The 22,513-nt window shown below is 36.5% G+C and overlaps 1 protein-coding gene across 1 annotated transcript in view; it reads right to left on the reverse strand.

The window, feature by feature from the left end:
• Rbp6 (RNA-binding protein 6) overlaps positions 1-22,513 on the reverse strand; it is a 655,858-nt gene that overhangs the window by 118,294 nt on the left and 515,051 nt on the right. The window contains exon 7 of the mRNA XM_083050120.1: positions 9,985-10,033. Coding sequence (XP_082906246.1) covers positions 9,985-10,033 — 49 coding nt within the window. The remainder of the gene's footprint in view (positions 1-9,984; positions 10,034-22,513) is intronic.

Raw genomic sequence — 22,513 nt, forward strand, 5'->3', positions numbered from 1 at the left:
TTGCAGAATGCGTCAATGTTCTTCAGGTTAAAACGGAGAGATATTTCAAATATTGCATCTTTCGTTTTCCTGTTCATTTCAAAATTCATGATTTTCCATGAAAATTCTTCAAAGTAACTTTATCGCAAATATTTTTTAAAGTTTTTTTTGCAACCTTATTATTTACAGAATTATAACACTCGAAACAATGAACACATATACATGCACACACACACACATCAAACAATTTAGATCAAAGAAAAAGCAGCTGAATAACAAAAGATGAAAAGACTTTTAGATTAACTAAAATACAACTCTTTCAAATTGAAATATAATAATATGTATATATGTACATCTGTACATACATATATATAATTTCTATATACTTAAAAATTCTACGCCGAGTGTATGAAAATATTTCTGCAAAGTATAAATCTATATTATTATAAACATCGTAATTACTCAATATGTAGTTAATTAATTCAGCAATTATATCAGACTTGTACAACTTTCCGCTAAATGCTGGAAAATATGTTTTTCTTTTATCGATCACTCCGCGGATATTGCAAATCATCAGAGATTTATTCCGGAGCGCCGAGTATTACTTACGGCTCTTAAATTAGCTATTGGAGAAACGTTAAAGTGGAGAAGAGAGGAAGGAGAGGATGCAAACGCGAACGACATTCCCGATAACGATGCCTCTGTCGACGCGCGGAAATCCCGATGTAACTGCGCCGGAAGCGCACTCGCGCTCTCGCAACCGCGGTGTCCCGGAGATTAATGAATATTCATTGTTTCGTAACTCAAACTTGACGAGAGACGCATCCAGCGGTAACCCGAATCTGGAATGCGACGTTTGTACGACATTTCTCTCGTTCTCTCTCTCTTTCGCTTTCTCTTCCTTTATTTCTTTCCCATAAATTACTAAAAACTATTGAATTCGAAAGATTTTTGATAAAATGTGTTACTGCAATACAATCGCAGATTTCTATTTCCAAACATTTTTATTTTTCCTTGTTAAAGATATTTACTATATAATGACTTTTCAAATTTTAAAGTTAAGAAGAATTTGTAATCGCGCAAATATTTAACATATCGTATATTAAAGACGAATAATAAATATATTATTTTATATATATATATATATATATATTATATATATATTATATATTATTTTGCTTTATTACTCTTCGAAAATGAATTGCGGCAATCTGTAACGCGATACAACGTTTGAAATTAATATACAAAAGAGTGTATGTAGAGTGTGTGTTACTTTAAAGTTTCAAAGGGTAACCTGACGACTCCCTCCTATTACAAGCGCATTTCTATCCACTTTGATAATGTACAACCGCGTTTCGCCCGTCGATCATTCTTCTTCCGTTCAGCGCTCGCTTCGTGCAAGCCACGCCAGGGAGTTACAGCTCGAAACTCATGCATCTGGAACGACCGCGCCTCGAGGGTGTACAAGGTTGCAAGAGAAGAGAGAGAGAGAGAGAGATAGAGTGAGAAAGAGAAATCAAAGAGAAAAAGCGAGAGAGAGAGAGAGACGCGCGTGATGCGGAACGATGGCGTCGACGTCAACGACGACGACGACGACGACTCGAAAGAGAGCCACTTACGTTTGAATTTTAAATTCTTCCCTACGGACGAAAGATTTTCCGATGACGGAGAATGAGAGACGGAAGTGTACGGGGTTGAAAAGATAGGAACACCTAAGCGAGAGAGATTAAAGTCGTCGAAGCACGAACGAGTCGAAGGGGTCAAGTTGCCTCTGATGAGATCAGCATTTTAAAGATCAGCGTACACAAGTGGGAGGGGGAGGAAAATGTAAGAAAGTAAAAAAAGAGAAGAAAAAGAGGTGAAACGCACGAGACACTTTGCGTATTTCACGCTTGGATGATGAACCGGGTCCACTCGTCTTTCTCCTTTTCCTGTAGCTACGGGATATCGCGATTTTCCGTCCCGAAAGACGAATTTACCTTCTTCTTAACGCGCAATTACCATTCGCATTCTTATCTTTACGAAGTCTTGTGCGATAAGGAGTCCTGTCTTGACAAATGGTTTGTATATAGAGGACCTTTCGTTGGAATTGCCTCAAACTTCGTGATGTTGTTCTGACAAATGTCGAGGCGGAGAATTCGGCCGAATTAAACTTTAGAGATGCAGACAACAACATGTTTTGTTTATTTTCCAGTAAACTTTATTTCAACAGAATCTTAATTAAAAATTTAGGTATCAAGCAGTAGTCTCTCAACGTTGAAAGTTGAAATGATTTTTTTACATATCTCTTAAGGTACCTTTTCTCTCTCTCGTCCTCTATCCTTTTTCCTCTTTTCAACTTCAGCGAAAGCGCATCAGCGTAGGTCGATTCTCGATTCAAAACGGATCCATAAAATCGCAAGGCCCAGTTCAGGCCATTCAATCGCACGCGGGAGTTGAGTCTGCACGAAGGAAAGAGAGTCGAAGGAAAACGAACAGAATGGCGGCAAACGAGCGCGGGACGAAAAGCGCTTCCTTGCCCACGGAATCCGGGATTATCCGCGAGACGAAGCAGATTCGATAATAAGTATGTGCGCCTATACGAGACTATTGTGCGCCGCGTTCGAAAGCGACTCTATATGTTGCACAGAAAAGAAAGCATAAGGGAGAAAATAAAAGAACAAAAACCGCTGAGCACCGTATCGATACCGTCCAATCGAGCGCGATGTCGATTCCTCTAAACGAGAGAGATTAATGGAGAGAGATAAAAATTAGAATTATAAAAGATTCAGATAGAGATTTCGCGAAAATATCACTAAAATGAGTATATATTTGCAACGTGATGAAAAATGGTCATGTTTAATTAAAGATCTAAATATGTTGGAAAAGTAATATCAATTATTCGTAATCATTATAATGACATTAAATATTTCTTGTAATCTCACACTATAAAAATCATCTGATTTCAGGCAAAATATATTTCTCTTTGCTCCCATTTTAATTTTATTTTAAGACTATAAACTAAACTGTATATTAGTTGCAAATCACATATTATGTGTTTTGAGTAAAAGTTACTTATTTCACATAAAAATTATTAAAATAAAGAAGATATTTAAAAAATTTGTTTATCTATACAAACAATAAAATAAATTCGAAATCAAAATATACATTTTTGCTTTGATCGTATGTATACTATGTAAAAAATAATATTCTGTCTCTAATATATTTTTTAAAATACACGAGTATCATTTTACATGAGACTCGCGTAAAATTCCATTCACAAACGCGAAGAAAAGATCGAAAATGCATTCAAGAATAAAAACTGGTAAAAATGGCGAAATAGGTGAAAATTTCACGGCTGCCAGGCTTGCTCGAGATGTGGTTGTTTAAGTTAGCGAAGTCTGAATGAAGGACGAACGAAAGACGACGGCGAAATAACGCGGCCGAAGATGAAGCGCGGTTAAGGACGGAAGCAAAGTACCGGGAACAACGTGCACGTTTCAATATTTTAGAGTCTTCGCCAACGTCGCCGCCGCGAAGGATTCTGCACTTGGAGTGTAGCATCGTAATGTAGGTGACAATTGGAGCGTGTCGATACCGCCGCGCGCTCCGAGATTCCTATAATGGAATGGATAGAACGTCTCTCCCTATCCTCCAGATTCTGGTTTCCTTTTATACCGAGATTTGCCCGGAGAACTTTACGCGTCGCGACGGAACCGTACCGGAAAATCGTTCGCCATCTCCTCGATAAAGATCAGCAACCGTGATCTTAACCCTTCCCTTACGTATAGCGATGCTGTAGTCACCAATCGTCGAGCATGTTCCCTGTAGTGCGATTGGTTAAACAGTCGACGATGATAAGGTGTCACGGAGATGATATTACGTATGAAGAATAAAAAATAAAAATCATCTTAAAAAGACAATATATAAGAAAATAATATATTTTTTTTATAATAATATACATATGCAATGATATCGATGTTAAAGACGATAATAATGATATCGATGATAAAGAGATGTTAATAATAATTTATAAATAGACAAGCATTCGAAAATAGAAATATAGTGAAACGAAAAATCAAACTAAACCACCCCTTTTCTCCTTAAATATATATAATCGAAATAAATATATATATATATATATATATATATATATATAATAAAATCTATTTAATGAGATAATTATATAAAAAATTATAATTATATAATCAGCTGTATAATTTTATACATTAAGATATTTTTAAGTATAAGATAATAATGCGCTAGATTATTTAAGCAGATAATACTTTTGTATGACGTATACTATGAAATAATGATAGTTATAAGCTCGTAGAGAGAAGGCCAATAGAAGTGAAACACGCAACAAAGTGGACAAAAAATACAGTTTTATAGGCTGCTGTAAAATTTTATAAAGTAAAATATTTCCAAGTGTAATTATAATATTATATTATACATATAATATTATAGTAGTAATATTTTAGATATACAAGTATAGAGAGTTTTAGATATATATCGCGATATACATCGCCAGTAGAAACAGAACGAAATTAGTCAGACGCGTGATACACCTTATACTCGATGATCGGATCTAGCAATCAATGACGAGGAAAAATGCTGAATTCGTGACAAATGGACCGTTTCCGGTAATCCCAGGATGAGAAAGACCTGATAAGACTGGGTCGGCCAAAACCGATGGCACATTCAAGCGTACTCGACGCTCTACCGCGCGCGCATTTGTGATCCTTTACGTAACTTCCTCGAACCATCCATCGTTCAGAAGTTTCCAGGTCGCGGCTGGACGAGTTTTCCTTCAAGAACTTTTCGAAACTCGCAACAACGCGCGAAACCTTCCGATATGCCGTCGGCAAGCGAAGAAGATCCGGACGCCATTGCTGCTGGTCGTTCCCAAAAGACGCAGCCGTCGGAGTTTCTTCGCTCGACTGAGATCCGCTCGAGAGGAAAAAATTCTCGTTGAAATATTTTCCAAAAGAGTCACGCGATACATCACTTTTCAAAATTAAATATTAATTTTACGCGTATCTCACTACAATTAAATAAAAATAATTAAGACAAAAGCTCTCGTTAAAAAATTCATTAAAGGACAAAATGTTTAACTTACGAGAAATTTTGACAGCTGTTATAATATTAAAATTTATCCATGCCATTTAATAAATATGCATCTTTAATTGAATAACATTCTTAATTTGCATAAAATTACGTTGATTGATATTAAAATAGAATTATATATTTAAATATATACGAGTAATTTCCTTAATCAATTTGAACTTGCAAAATATCAATTAAACATTAAGATTGTATTAATACAAAGTTCGATTCGCTTCGTAACAAATATTCATTACAGAAATTCTGAAATTGTAATTCGGTACATCGAGGATTAGGCACGCGCATTATTACGCGAGCGTTTCAAACCCTCTAATCAGAAAGCGACAGAACTTCCATCGAGAGATCAATCCAGCTTTTCCGCACGAGCGGTCGCTTCTGAAAACTTGTGAATAGCGCACCGTGATCTTGCAAGTTCCCGTACGTATTCTGCGCTCTCCACAAGCGAGGACGATGGAAGGGAAACTATCTCGGACCGGTCTGGAACTTTCCGCGGAGGCGCAGCAACTATTCGAAACGGATTCATACGCACCTGGAAGTTGGTCTAGATTCGCCGCGCGTGTCATGCGAATCGCTTCGTGCTCTCGAGAAACGCGAAATTCGCGCTCGCCCGTGCAAGACATGAGAAAGAGATAGAGGGAAAGAGAAGGAGGGGAAACCTTACTGGCTGAGTTCCGGGCGCCGTCTGATGCCGGATTACATCAAACTGGCATAACACACATCCGCCTCGGCTAGCTGACTGGCGAACTTGCCGCTCCTGAGACTTCACCCGGAAATTCTCCTCGTTCGTTCGAGAGGAAACGTGGCTAGGGTAATTGCATCTATCCAAGCATGCCGTCAGAGACGGCAGATTGCGGATTTGGCCAACTTTGGACCACGATGACGCGAGACTCGTTCGTTGTTTCTCTCTCTCGTTTTCTTTCTTTTTTTATTTTTTATCAAAGATCATGCCACTGTGTAATCAAAGTTAGCCGCAATTCTCAGGGCCATCATACACAAATTGACATACCTGCATATTCATAACATAAAACAGTCTGGACTAATGAGCATCGAACGCATAAAGTCGCATAAAGTCGCCACATTTATATAATATGCTCATTGATCCAGACAGTCTTGTTATGCATGTGCAGCTATGTCAATTTGTGTGTGATGGCTTTTATGTTAATTCGACGAAAACACAAACGACTCGTTAGTCACACGATTACTGATTGCCAGAGAAATAATTAAAAAATTGATTTTTAGCGTTCATCAATAGAAAAAAGCGGACTCCATAAAAACAAATAGTTGAGATTTAAAAAAATATCGCATTTATATTATTTCATATATTTTTAAATAATTGTCATGTTGAAATTACTTTTTCTTGTGAGAAGAATCGAGAGTTCAAATTTTTTGTGAATTAAATTTAATTATGAGATTAAGCGACGGATAAGTCGATGAGAATCGCACGATCAATCGATCATTTCTCGACGGAAAGACAGTTCACAAGTTCTCGACATATTCCGAGTCTTCCCTCTATTTCTACTTCGTAGAAGACATTCCGATTTCCATAAGCGACGTCCGGCGGAGACGTTTAAACGACGTCAGGCCAAACGCGGGTAATCCACCGTCAAAGCGCACGCGAGCACACGATCCAATAAACGATCGACAGTGGAGCTGTCCCTTTGACGTGTGTTCATACATGGCTAGGCGGAGTCCTCCTTTTGGAGCCTGGTCACCGGGAGGACCGACTTGTCGTCGGACAAGTAAGAACACACAGTTCAGTGTATAACACATACGTGTCATGAAACACACACATACACGCACGCACAGCCATGTCAGGCCTAAGAACGCACACTCTCGCTAACAGCAATGTGGTCGCAACTTATGAGCATTCTCGTACATTCACCATCGTCCAACGAGAATAGGTTTCACATGTGCAGACCACGTGTACAAACACACGCGCTATGAGTCCTCCTTATCATCCCACACAAACGTAGACTCTGCGCGGGGAGGGAAGCTCGTGGAGGGAAAATCCTTTGGCCAGCGAAGCTTGGATAATCGCGCTTCGAGCTATAGACGTGCTTCTCTTCGTCGCGGTAAGGACGTCGACGAGGAGGAGGAAAAGAGGATAGGAAGATGGCAGGGAGAGAAAGGGGAAGGAGAAGGAAAAGCTCGCTTTGCTGCAATCGCAGCCTGCCCATCCACGTGGAAATCATAGCTCGCTGCGGGAGCCATCGGGACTCGAAATTGTCCGGAAACGTTTGCCGGGCTGTTCTCGGCGGAGTCTTCTTTCCCCCCTCCATAGTGTAGAGCGGGAAAGGATAGGATGCGACAGCCGACTGCCTCTTCGGGGATTTGGGCGTAAAGAGACCTCCCGGAAGATTGTCTGAGGATCTCTTTATAATTCGATGGCAACGCTCGAGGAGACGTGTAACGTCAATCGAACGCAGATCGAAAGCGGACGTGTTTAAAAGAAATGTTACGATCGCGGAGGAACAAGTTTCAGAGGTATTGTTATTAGAAGAATGTTATTAGCATCAATATTGTTCAAAAAAATGCTTTTCTATGATTCAGTCGCATTCAACTGATTCTGGAGAAAAAGCAAATTAATAGCCATATATAGACTTTTACAATAGAACAGAAAGCTTTTTATAATAGAAGGTTCTTAAAAAATATTAAATTAATTATTGAAATTAATCAAGCTTGTTTAAATGTCTATAGAACTTGTAATTTTAAATTTAAAATAAAATGCAAAAAAATATCGAAAAAATTTATCTTGAAAAACACTCAAAGATAATACTTAGAGAATTATTAAATAATGGCATGATCTTTTAACAGAATATGAAAAAATAAAGTTGGATAATGTTAGAAAAACTAAATGTAACATTAATAACAAAATTTATTATTCGAAATCGAAAATAGCGAACATAGAAGGAAGGCATTTTCAAAATGCGTTTCAAAAAGAAGATAATGATTTATGCATATATATAAGTTCCCGATCAACAGACGCATAGCTGGCCCGATCGAAAAATATCAAATGTGGCGTAATAAATATCCTTGTCGCTTCCGCGCGTATTTCGCCTGAAATTTCTCACGGTATGTCTATGGGAGAATCCGAGAATGATCCCCTTAGGGGTCAGAGACCCGGCGCGGAAGTGCCATATCGCGGAATCTGCCGACGAGCAGCAGCAGCAGCAACAGCCGAGCGCGAGGTTTGAGGTTCGTAGAGATTCTCGTTGTACGAGGATGGTATTGGATGTCATCACGAGAGAGATTACGGGCTTTGAAAGAGCTCCCTATCTCACTTCCACTTCCATTCATCCCTCTTTCTCCATCCACCATCGTTGTCCCGCGCGCGCGTCGCTATTTCAGTTACTCCTACCATCCTTCGTCATTCGTTCGTTGTGCGATGTGCGACGCACATTCGAGAAAGAGAGAGAAGCGTCTCTATTCCTCTCGACCCCATCCACCAACTCTCACAGGATAGAAGGAACCCCCCGTGAAGGGAGAGCCAGCTCTCATATCCCATTTGCCCCTATTTTTCATAAGCGATATTAGAATCTATCATCGAAGAGGCCCGAGCACAGGCTGCTCTAGGATCGAGAGAGCTATAGAAAAGGTGGTAGGTACCGATAAAAAAGATAGAGGGACTCTTCCGATTATCGGGGGGGTGGGATACCGCGATCGCTGACGATTATCGACCCTATTGAAGCAGCGATGTGAATGGATCCAGACTCGCGAGATCGCAAGGCTATATGCTCTCAACGAGCGGAGAGCGAAAGAGAGGAAGGCTAAGGGAGTCGAGAGACCTGCCCTATATATTATCGCGACCGCGCGATATTTCATTCACCGCGACCTCTCGATCTCTTCCGCCCTTCTCTCTGCTCAGTCGATTTTCAATTGGGCATGCGCTCCTCGCGCGATCTCAATAACATTCCCACCCCAGTTTCTCCTCTCGTCGTTATGACTAGCAAAGTGCCCCGCTAGTAAAAATTTCTTAATCGCGCAAGCCTTGTCAGGGATCGAGAGCTTTTAATCCCGATGACTTTCTAATTCTATATCAAATTATAGTAAGAATATAAAGAATATAAAATAAAGATAAAGAAGAATGAGACGTAATGAGATATATATTTTCTATAAGTATTTGAAACTCTTTGATTTTATACATTATCATGACAAGATTATTTTAATCGATTGGATAAACATTGGCACATTGTTAATTCGTAATATTTATTCGCATTTATTTTACGACTGATTAAAAATTAATCTGCTTGCGAAAAATGTCTCCTTTTTTACATTTCTTATTAATTTGTAATATTTACAAAAGTGTTCTATTATATATTATATTATTAGCAAATTTTATTATTGCCAAATTACTCATTAACCAAACTTTATGTTTTCTATGCAAAGCAACAAAAGTCAAATTTGTAATAAAAAAGCCTAACAATAAGATACAATGTCTAATATTATCTCTTAAATGTAGGAAACATTTATAAACGTTGTATAAAATTCCTAAATCACATAATGTTTAATCTCTTAAAATTTCATGCGCAATCAAGATAATCTTTTTAATGATGTGTATTTTCTATTTATTCTACGCCAATCACGCGTTCCTTTGCATTTTGTGATAATTTCTCCTCATAATTACCAATCCGTAAATTCGCAAAATACCGTCACGATTTGCGTACGTAGTATATTCCGAATTTTGTGTTATTTATCTTTGCTCGTATTTATCGCAGCTTTACCGTGATTACAGCCTCTCAACGGATCGTTAATTACCTCACCGACGAAATGGAAACATTATTGACTCGTTAAATAGGATAGTTTCATATAAATTTTTGGTACGTTTGTACGCAACAAAGTTATAACAAGTTCCCCGCAATATTTTCAAAAAACAGAGTAATATAAAAAAAATGTTGTACTTACCTCTATGCCTATTAGTTTGCTTGTCGAACATCAGCATAGCATCTTCGATCTGAAATGTAAAGAGAATGAGTTTGTCAGAGAAAGGTTACTTCAATTAAATATATAATTTAAAACTTAATCTCTAATTATATAAAGTCAACAATTAAAAATTAGTCTTTTATTTATCTTAGCAATATAATTCTTTTATTAAATTATTTTATTAATTTTATTTAATTTGAACGTGTTTACTAGAGCATACATACACACGTGTATTTTGTGTGTGTGTGTGTAATTATTGTTAATTCGTTTATTACAATTAGAAGTTTAGAAGGCGAGAAAAATAGAATAGAATATTCGGCAAAAAATTATTTCATAAAACATTAAATATTTGATATAAAGTAATGTTTCAGAACGATAATAAATCGATTCTGATGTTTATTTACGCAACGTATAACACGTTGCTGCGTACGCGAGATTGGTACGTTGTCATTTTGCACGGCGAGACTCGAGTCGACAGATAGATATGAGTCGCTCTGTTTGCTATCCCTCACGTTCTCTGCAAACAATTAGCGATTATCAGCCCATATAATTAACTGCACAAAAATTCGTGACAAGCAGTTATTAACCGAAACAAATATTTGTCACAATTAATTCATTCGAAGTAGAAATCGAAGCGATGCGAAAATTCCGTTTTAACATATACACAAAAGCGACAATTATTCTCTTAACAGACACGTACACAATTCGTATATACAAATTTCTTATATTCAAATTTATCTCGCGTCGACTTAATCGATCGAACGATTAAAATAACGAAAAGCTGTATCGACCATTTATTAATATTGTGATACATTGAACAAAATATTCGGCATATTCATATTATATAATTATATAATTGTATAATATATAATTATATAATTATATAATATAATTAAACTACTTAGACTGATTTTAGATCATTAGAAAGGAGGTTAAACTCTCATTTCCTATAAAAATGAAGGATGCAGTATAATTATTGTATGACATAAACGTGCGCGCACATCGTCATAATCTCTGTTCTTCTATTAAATAGAGCTAGTTGTCGTCGGAATAATAATAAAGAATTTTTAACAATGTTACAAATCAACGAATCTTACGTAAAAATAAAATTTGCTCATTGAAAGTGATTTTTAAGCGGTTCCAAGAACGCCGAAATCGAATGACGAATAAAATCCTTTGTATCTTTATGAGGACTAGTACGTGTAAAGCACTGGCCAGAAATTTACGGAGCATGTTGCTGAGAAAGGCGAAGAAGGGATGGCCAAGAATGGCGGGGATGGATGGCTCTGTATACGGCCAAAGCGCGAGTGGAGCCCCGAAGAGGCTCCGTAGGAAGAGCTAGTAAGATTTATGGGACAAGAGAAACAATAGAGGATTACCCTTACCTCCTTCGCCCGGTCATTCCTTCTCACTCTCTCGCACAGTCCAGTAACTATCGATAGTCTGTAACGTTAGAATCGCGGAGCGATATTCTTTTCGTAACGTTTGAGTAACCATGTAAAAATGTCATGTATCGAATAGATGTTTTTTTATTTTTTAAACATATTTTGAGTAAAATACAGATCATTGTATTTTAAATGTTTCAACAATTAAATTTGACAAGACCAAACAAGAAAATAAAAACAAATACAAGCGGCAATACACATACAAAATAGACCGAATTAAGATAATAGGAGAATCTGTACCTAATTTTACACCGGTAAAATTAATTTCATTATCGCATATAACTTGACAACATTTTTTTAATATACTTGAAAAAATATATAAAAAAAATATAATTATATATAGAAAATTAAATTGAAACCTACAAACAACTCTGTATTTAGGCATCAATTTGATTTTCTGATTAGTAATAGAAGCCAAACTGGTCAACTCCATTTCTTGCAAATTTATAATTTTAATAACAGAGCACTAATCATATATGTTGGTACCCAAATTAAGAGATCTACAAAAATGGAATTAATTAATTTAATTTCTGAAAGAGGCTCAATTACTAGTTAAACGTATCAAATGTTAAAAAAAATAGAACACGCAATAACACTTTTCATTCTATTTTCTCGTCAGATAGTGTAATAAAATTTTAATGAATTTCATGTGACGATCTTGCCGTAGCGAGGAAGTCGCGGAAAAATGCCAAGGGAATCGGGTGTCTTAGTTGACATTTGTTGCGACTTTTATTTTTCGAGAGGTGATATGCCTTTTTACGAGGAGGTTGACGGCAAAACGAGGGGACGGACGGGCTTTTAATGAAAACGCAAGAAGCATCACGGCGTAAGACAAGACTCTGCCACCGGAGGAGCCATCGTTGCTTATGCTTTTTCACCTTCTCCTCTCATAAAGTGCATGTCCTTTCATTATTCCTTAATGCTGCAGCCTTTGTTGCGGCTGTTATACTGATGTACTCTCGACAGTTGAATCAGTCTGACAATGAATCGATGCTTGTAATGATTCTCATATATCAGTAACAATGACTTCGATCAAGAACGTGATTTTTTCATTCCAATAACTACACGAGATTTTCATTTCCAATGTATTATTAATCCTTAAGTCAAAATATAGGTAAAATTAATTAATTTTCTTTCAACAAAAAACAATAATTATTTCAGACATCGAAATGTATTCGATAATGGTACTCCCTTTTTTTTAGCGGAATCTTCGCAAACAAGCAATCGTGAATTTCCTCCATTATCTCGAATAATTATCGCGAGTCGCAATGCAGTTTTGTGGGTTTCGTGTGTATCGTTACATTGCGAGTAATCTATTCCCTGCGATATGTAATATTCAGCGCTCGACGCATTATGCATCCACGTATTTACTTCATTAAAAATACATTGCCCGGATGTGTTTAATATTGATTCAATATAAATTAATATAATTATCGTACGCAGTGCATTACCAGTAACGTCCACGAGAGATAATCGAATATTATAGGAAACGCTTGTTATTCTACTGTCGTTTACGTGCAAGCTGATTTTACGCACGATAAATGCCTACATCTTTTCTCCAATAATTTTCTATACTACGCTTTTTTTAATAAAAAGAGATCTGACATTTTCTCAAAGTACAGTAAACATAATATATAATGTTGATTTATATTATATTTAAAAAAAAAAAAGAATCGCATTATTTAAGATTGTTAAGACATTTTCAATTACAATTAATCATTACAATCTTATTTATAAACATACTTAAAAAAAGGATTGTAACTCTAATTTATATAATTTTATATTTATTTAATTATATTTCTATCGTATATAATAAACGTTAAAAGAGGAATTATGCAACTAATTTTTTTGAAAATTAGTTAGGTAATTACGATACTTTTCGATACTCTTTTGAATTGATATTATTTGGATTTGTTCGCTCATATTATTTTTCTTTGCGAATCGTCGAATATTTTAAGTGTGTAAAAATAATGAAAAAATTACAAGCAATTTCTTAAAGAAGCAAGAGATTAACGATATACGAAAACTGATTATCAGTAGTAATACAAAATATTCGAGTCGACAAGTAGTATAAGACTCAATACAAAGCTCCTATTATTTTTTGTAAGTTGAATATTTTAAGCATGTAACAATAATGTAAAAATTATAAGCATATTAAATCTTTTCAAAATATTTAATTCGCACAAGTATAAGTACATTTTCTGGGTAACAATTGATTTTTGACAAGTGAAATCAACATTCTGTTTCAGAAAATAATTTCGTCGAAGACAACAGAATTTTAGTTCGCACGCAGATTGAAATTCTGAAGACACGTCGATGTAACCTTAAGGCGATAACGGAGGAATGTAACACGAATCGGCCTTGTAACTTGCCAAAACTTTTTCTCTTTACGTGAGCTCAGAAAATACGTAATACGGAAAGGTTATCGAGGAAAGAGAAGAGAAGAAGAGAAAGCGAAGGGAAGACAGGAGTCGGCGGTGTCGTCCCCGGAGAGCAATCGAGTTCTGGTGAGTGGGCGAGACGTACCTTATTACAAGTTCGATTCCACCGGTGTTACAGCTCTCGGTGGACCAAGCTGTAGATTGCTGTCTTACTGCCCTCGCCCTTTATATCGCGAGTCCCTCCCCTCCGAGGCAAGACCGTGTCATTTTCTCGGCCCCCTACTACTAGATTCCTACTGTACGTATGCGTGTGTGTGTGTGTTTTGTGTGTATATGTGTGTAAGTGTGTGATCCTCCCTTCAACCTTTCCGTTTGACCAACTACTTTAAAAAGGATGCGCGTAAAAGTGGGGCAAGAGAGCATCTTTACAAACCACTTTTTATACCCGATTTTCTACGTTTCTTACCGACAAAGTCTTTCGACTTGCTTAAAATATATCATTTCATTCAATAAATATTAAGTAAAAAAAAAAAATATATATATATATTTATCATTTATCGCGCGTTCAAATTATTATTGTCATAATCCGCTTCATTGATATTACACTGTAAAATAACAGCTGCGGATGTGCAGCCGGCTCGAATTTCCGATGCGCGCAATTACGTGCAATAAAGAGATAGCCAAAATAACATACTGAAAATGCTCATTTTTCCGCGCTAATGATTATTATTAATAAGCATTGTCGAGAAGGAAATGCAGCTGACTTTTTGCAATAAACGTGCAATACGAATAAAATTGCATTGTGCAAATATAAGAATAAATCGTTGAAATGTCGAAATGATAAATTGATATATCACATTTACTCGTGTGGATAAATATTTTCGTTCTTGTTCTCTCAGGAGGATATTTTTAGACTTTTATTTCCCTCCAAAATATTGTAAGAAGCGCTCGAAAAAAAAAAAGAAAATACTCGTTACTGTTGCCAATAACGCTGCTCGGCAAACTTTACAGTTTCTATTTGCAATTCATCTGTTGATTTTATTCTGCGTTTTCCATTGGATTTTGCTTCGCAACATTTTCCGGTTTGCCTTTACATTTTACAGTAATCCCCGGGGACGCAAAGTAAAAAACTGTCATAGTTAAATATTTGCATTAAGAAGAGAACCATCAGAGAGAACTAGCTAAGACAACTATTGTGCGATTTATAGCGATAGCTCTAATTCGTCTTGTTAAAGTTTAAATTAGTTTCACCGCATAAAATTTGGGACCTCTATTAAGTATTTATAAAAAAAGAAACATAAATCATTTGTCACTCTTTTTCTCTCTCTCATTACCCCTATGTAATAACTATTAAAAACTCCAGAGAATTTTGAGAAACCTTAATGAGAAAACAGAGTTAGTATCTAAGAATTGATTTATTTAAAAATTTCTTTAAAATCTCTCTTCTAGTGCGATATGTCTATAAATCGAAATATCTGAAAATATGAGAGTGATATTCGTGACAAATACGATTTATAAAGAAGCTCAAGTTTTGAATCGGAAAAAGTGAACGATCCATTTCGAAGTGAGTACACTCTCTCTCCTCGATCAATTTATCATATTACAAAACTCCACAATCCATGTATTCTTGAACTCGCATACACCATGCGACTAAACTGCAAAATCTGCGCGTGAAAGCTAGAAGTTATCTCAATCGATCGCGACATCGAATCGAATGCAACGAGCCGAAACGGTGATTCCCATTTGAATTTGTTTCCTAGCTTCGCGATTCGCGTTGCAATACGATACGCGTATTCGAGTGCGCAAACGTGCATCCGCCATCCGAAGTGCACTTCATGAAACTTATCACCAAAGTTCACAGAACCGGATACTTCGGTAACGCGGGCTTCGGTGTGCTTAAATTCATTTTCGAACGCAGGGCATCGAGTTTCCACAAACTCCGTTCTGCGTACGGCTCTCACATTGTGTGTGCGTATACATGCGTGTATGTGTGTGGGGGTGGGTGGGGGTGGATGTATGTATGTGCGCGTGGGCGTGTGCACCCTTTTTGTTTTGTGTTTCGCTTCTTCGTTCCTCGCTTGTCCCGAGCTCCCTTTTCGAAGATAAACGAGAACGCGCGCTCTCTCCATCGAGGTTTTATTTTTTTCCGAGTTGATTAAAGGCCGTGCCGCGCGCCCCTGCTGCCGACTTACAAAGTCGGATTCTATTACTTGTATATGCGGTAAAACAATTTACGGTCGCGGCTCATTTGCGGCGAAATTGCGGTTCGTGACGTCGTTGACGCACATTTTAAATTAATGCACTCATTGCGAAAATATATGAATATAAGTGTGGAAAATGCAGTTTGCGGCTTATTTTTATTTTTAATATGCCCCTTCGTCATAGAAAAATATATTAATATGATATAAGGTTCGCGCCTTATAAAATGGAATATCAAATCTCTTGTCTCTCTTCTCTCTCTCTCTCATTAATAGCTGAGAAGATTAATGATGCCACCTGAATGTCACACTAAAGTTTCTAAAGTCGGCGCCACGAAGTCCATTACATTTTACCACGTTACTCATTCAGAGTTAATATCCTAATCCGAGTGTAGAAGGGAGCAGAGGGAAGCTATTTTGTTGCAATGTCACCAACTTAATCAAGGTGTTTTCGACCGCTTCAATTTCACCGTCGTGTTCCTCCGTGACTCATGCGATTTCGTTCGTTGGTCGCCCCCGGGGCTGAATAATGATCCGGGAAGGGCGAAATAGAGGGCGAGGAACTTAAGTAGCTCGCGAGAAGCGGACACGCGGCGAGGGTCGGATCCGGTTATTCGACAACACGTAAGTCGACTCCGCCTATGTCGGTGTTTCCTCGGGACGAAGGAGGGAAAACTTCCCGGGAAAACTCGGAGCGCGCTTCCGACAAACAAATCGGCCGTCGTAGTTGCCGTCGTTTGCTGCTCGATACTCGATCGATGTCGAGCCTCGGTCTCTCTCTCTCTCTCTCTGTATTCCGAAGGGGATGCACAGAGAGAGTAGGTCGAGACTCGCAAGTGGAAAGGGCGGTTTTTCTCGCGGGGATAACTTTGGCGAAAAAAGGAGAAAAATCTCTACTTTTTGGATCCTCGTGAACGAGAAGAGTCCCTCTTCCTTTAACGCGGATGGATATATAGCACTTCTCTCTCTTACCAACTCTCGGGGATAATAATGGTTCTCAGATCGCGACATCTGCTTGTTATTTTCAGATAAAATCGAGCCGCTTTACATACGCCATATCGTTGAAAAAATATCAATAACACGCTGCAGGCATATTAATATCGCCGAGTTAGAGTGAGGGAGAGTCCCTCTCTAGCAAGAGCATCAAATAAGTATCAACGTATCGGATAAATGTTTGGTATCGGAATCGCGGCGTGTTTCTCGCACGATCAAAACCACTCGATACGGCCATAAGTAATTGCGCGTTCGATATTCCTTTTTACGTATATGGCATGAATATAGACCTATGAATAACGGACGAACGTTCATGTTACATACGTTCGTCGCTAAATATGACCGTGTTCATATTCAGCTCTAGATAAAACCCGCGAACAAACGACCGTATGTAACGTTAAATGTCAAATGTGAATGCGATCTCATTTAGCACGCTAATTGTGAGGTACGAATATGGGCCATTTTTTTCGATACAACTCTCTCTCTTTTATATATTTGTTGTACCCTATTCGTTATTCAATACTCTATAAACTCAATTTTAATTTATAGTTTTAACGTTTTTTATGAAATGAATATATATTTTCATATTGCGTGTCTTTTAGCAATTTTTACAATTTTTTTATGTTTGCTAGCTGATTGATATTTCATCTCGAACAATCGTCTCGATCGCTAATTATTGCGAATGACGATAACTTGTAAAATGGAAGATTACTACAAGTGTCAGATATTTCGCGCGAGAATCGCAGCGCGTAATCATCGTTCCTACGAATAATTGAGATTTGCGTAATTATTCAAATATAATCGCGAAAGTTTACATATAAATGTTCAAAACTGCGAGAATTCGTGTTTGAAAAGACTTTGATTATTTCTCGTCTCCTTAAAGCTCGTCAAAGATGATTTCGGCGTTCGTGATACCATTCGGACAAGCATCGATTGCCTGCCAATGGTCGCTCCCAAAGAAAGTACCATCTACCTAATCTCCGAACGAAGTAAGTTCGCCTTTCGCCCTCCGGTTACATCCTACCGACCTCTTTCTTACGCGAACTACCGAGCGTCATTTGTAACTTCCAACCCTTTTCCTTCCAAACGCCGTAACATCCCGAAGGTCGTTTTACGCTTCTAAATCACATTCAAATACACGAAGAAACAGAAATATTCCGTCTAATACACTGAGAATAAGAAAAAGAAAAGATTTAAGATAAAAAAATATTTTTATAAAGAATAATATAATTTTTGTATACACACATACATCACTTTCATTACTATCATTATTGGATATTGCGATATCTCTTCATGTGTCTTTAATGTTACAAACTCGAAAGTTTTCTTACACAAGACATTTCTTATAAAGCTCGCGTGCGAAGAATATCCTTACGTAATCAAAAGATGTCTATATGTTCTGATCTGAAATTAAAAATCTGTTTTAACATCGCGAAGGGGACGAAATGAATGCTCAACGCGATAAGATTTAATATCGTGGTTTCTAGAACTGCTAAGGAAAGAGACGAGATAAAAGCAATCTGCTCTCATCTATTTCAGAGTATCTATATATGTAAGTAGTAACAAAGCATTTTCGCCTGACCGACATAGAATGAAACCTATTATCATATTTTGACGTATATATAGTATCATTCGACGACTGTCATTTAATGTAGAGCTTTTGTGAAAAAACAAATATATAGTAATAAAAATTTCAACCACAGTTAAAACGAAATAAATTTCTAATTAAATTAAATAATTCTACACAAAACCACAAACATGTAAATGTTGAGATTAGAGTGAAACTTAATTTAATTTAAAAATGCAAGAGTTAATATTTTTTCCTCCAGCTATACATCTATTTGTGTGATCCAAAGGCTCGTTATTTTTAAAATCCTAAAGCGTGTACTTTAATTAATGCGCGCTATCAATTTCTCCAAACCTTTCAAGTACAACAAAAAACATTTTTTTATATTATAGGTGAAAATTGTTTGGTGTCAATTTTCCCATTGCAAACTGAAATACACGCACGCCAATTTTTGCGGTTCGAGTAAACCCCAGCAGTTTGAAGCGCGTCGAAACGTGCAATACGAGTACGCGATCGTCCATGGTCGCATTGTAAACATCGAAGATCAATGTTACTCCAACGATGACTGGCGATGAATAGTTCTGGCTTATCCGTTTAGTTTCGCACAAAATTCATATTTCGTCGATCAACTTTCGCGCGTACACAACTATATAAACGCTCCGATCAGACATTTATATGTCACGTCGATGAAACCGGATGAGGCGATCGCGAATTTCCGTGTGCGCGTGTGTGTGTCGGTAATGAAAAGCATCGTAAATGCGAAACTTTCGTATGAGTTCGACGGTAGAGCTCACAAATCGTGATCGATCGTGGTCGAGCTGCGAACGGGCAAACATAACATGATACTTCCGATCGCTGGACGAAATAACGGCCGACCGGAAGCTGCTCGTGCAAACAAATCGTTTACAGTCGGTACACTGAGACACGCGTTTGTCGAGGGCGATGTGAAAAAAAAAAAAAAAAAAACAAGCGGTCGCCCCCTCCCTCCGACCCTATTATTCTTTGACTCCCTCGTGCTTGTCGCGGCGTAATTTTCAACGCGATGCGTTTCGCGAATCGATCAATCGCGACGCACTACACGTTTGCTGTCTGCTACATACATGTACCTACATTATTTGCACCCACACACAAGTGAAAACCAAACTGTGGGATACAGAAAATAATTCATTCGCAGAGAAAATGATCGGAGGTCCATTTACAAAACGCGATACGACCTCCTTCCGCGCCCGTGCCCGTCAAACCTTTCGGCACCATCCTGCTTTCTCAACCAGGTACATAGATAGATAGGTACCAGTTCGTGACCCGCGATGTGCCAGGTACGACTGGAACCATCGCGGCCCGGCGGTATCAACGTTGGTATCTTATGTATTTCTCCGCGCCTTTTACCTCCGCATGATAATTCATCGCGCTGCACGTTTCGATCGTGACGTTGGAGATGGTTTATTCAAGCTTAATTCAGCTTTACGGGATTCATAACATCTGCAATACTTGCAATGCTAAATATAAGATAATTATATCAATCATTGTAGGGAGGACGCATGATTATACTAAACAAAATTTTATAGGGTTATAACAACGAGTTCTTATAACTAAAAAAAATTTTTTAATACTAAGCTTTCTTCATAAATAGTGATTTATAAATAAAATAAAATCGAAATATTTATCTTCATCACATATGATTTAAATTTTAATACAATATATATTAACTATATATATATAGAACAAGCCAAGCGCGCGTTACGCGCGCGCCATTCTTCGGTTTTGTATTTAAAAAAATATTTAAAAAAAAATAATATAAAGTTTATTTAAACTCGATTAATACTTTTTTACAGAAATCAGTTGAATAAAGCGTTAATTTACTAATTAAATTTTTAAATATAAATATTATAAAAAATTTAAATAGTAATACGTTGTAAATAATATGTTATAATTCCTTATTTTTGATTAATATTTTTTGACAGAAATCAGCTGATAACTGTCAAAAGTATTAATCGAGTTTAAAGTATTATAACATATTATTTTAAATATATTATATTATTTTAATTTTTATATAACATATTGTTTTAAAAATTAATTAGCAAATTAACGCTTTAATCAGCTGATTTCTGTCAAAAAATATTAATAAAGCGAAAATTTGCTAATTAAATTTTAAAATAATAATATAGTAAAAGTTATAAAATAGTACTATGTTGTAAATAATATATTATAATACCTTATTCTCGATTAATATTTTTTCTTTCTATATCTTTTAAAGCTATATCTTTTCGAACGAATCTCCTTCGAGTTTTAATTAATTATTAATATTAAGTCATGTATATAGTATCGCGCGCGCGCTATTAGAGTGAAGTTGCCGATGTTTGTAGAATAGCGGCCATTACCGAAACGCCGCGAGTATCAGGCAGTTGGAGCTGCGTCCCGCTGTGATTAATTAGTAAGCATAATCGTTAGAAACGATTTCTAACCTTTGTATTGTAATATTTATCAATCGCATATCATAATTTCAACGTTAATGTGTAGGCGTAATTGTTCGAAACGTATATTTCGCGAAAAATTGGATGCAAAATCTCTTGCCAACATAACCCAACTTGATCTGTTTCCGCGCGCACAAATGTGTTGCGATCCGTGGATATATCTATCGTTAATTCTAGCTTACATATTTATATTGTGTATGTTATAATGCGAAATAATAAGATTATTCTAATATATGTATGTATTTTATTTGTTACAGGTAGCATTGCGATTCACGCGTCGTGTCGGGAGTGCCGTGTAAAGTTTCGCGTGTCGGGAGTGCCGTGTAAAGTATCGGGCGATCGTAATAATTATTCGTATTTTCGCGAGTGTCGTGAATGCTTCGAAGGACCAAGAGAGGAGGAGGAGGCCTGGGGAGGCACCGGGCGACATCGGGGCAACTATGAGGTATGCAAAATAAAACATTTTTTCTAAATTGCGTTGTTTATGAGATATTCGACACACACTAATCGACACAATTATGTATATACATAATTTGAATATTTTGTTTTCAGACCAATGTGCTGTGTACTACAACTCCGCTATTCCACGTATCGGTGAGTGAGAAATTGTTTATTTTATAATATTTCTATCTATAGCGGTAATGGGGATATAATATGTTGAAAATATTTAAATAGTAACAAAGGTTTTAAATAATATGTTATAATATCTTATCTGCGATTCATATTTTTTGACAAAAATCAGCTCTGATAATTGTCAAAAATATTAATCGAATTTAAAATATTATAACATCCCTTTCTAAAAAAAGGCACGTTAAGTCGATTCTTGCAAGTATTGTTGCATCTTTTCCGATTCTGATTAACTGTTTCGATTTGCATTGTGCGTTATATTCGTAGCATCGAGAGGCTGTCATCGCGAGGATTAGTAGTTTAATAGTTTATTTAAAATAAAATTAAATAAAATAATATGTTTTAAATAATATGTTGTAATATTTTATCCGCGATTAATATTTTTTGACAGAAATCAACTGATATCTGTCAAAAATATTAATCGAGTTTAGTATTACAATATTTTATTTAAAACTAATATCATTATTTTATTTTATTTTATTTTATTTTATTTTGAACAAACTGTCAAACTGCTAACTCTCGCGATGACAGCCTCTCGATGCTACGAATATAACGCACAACTCGAATCTTGACAGCTAATGAGCGCATCGCGGAAAAGCGACAACAATAAACTTCGATATATGCGAGTATCGACTTTACATATCTTTTTTAAAAAAGGATTTTTATATATATAGATATAAAATAATAAGTCTTTTAATTACAAATTTATAAAAAAAATATTATTTTAGATGTATTTCATTAATTTTTTATGAGATTCAGTTCTCGATCAATTTTCTCGAAAACAAAGCTCATTTTAATTAGTATATTTTTTATTTTCCTATTTTTCTTT

The sequence above is a fragment of the Prenolepis imparis genome, unplaced genomic scaffold, assembly GCF_030444845.1.
Source record: "Prenolepis imparis isolate NDT839.2.m4 unplaced genomic scaffold, iyPreImpa1.0 SCAF_11, whole genome shotgun sequence".
Taxonomy (NCBI): Eukaryota; Metazoa; Arthropoda; class Insecta; order Hymenoptera; family Formicidae; genus Prenolepis; species Prenolepis imparis.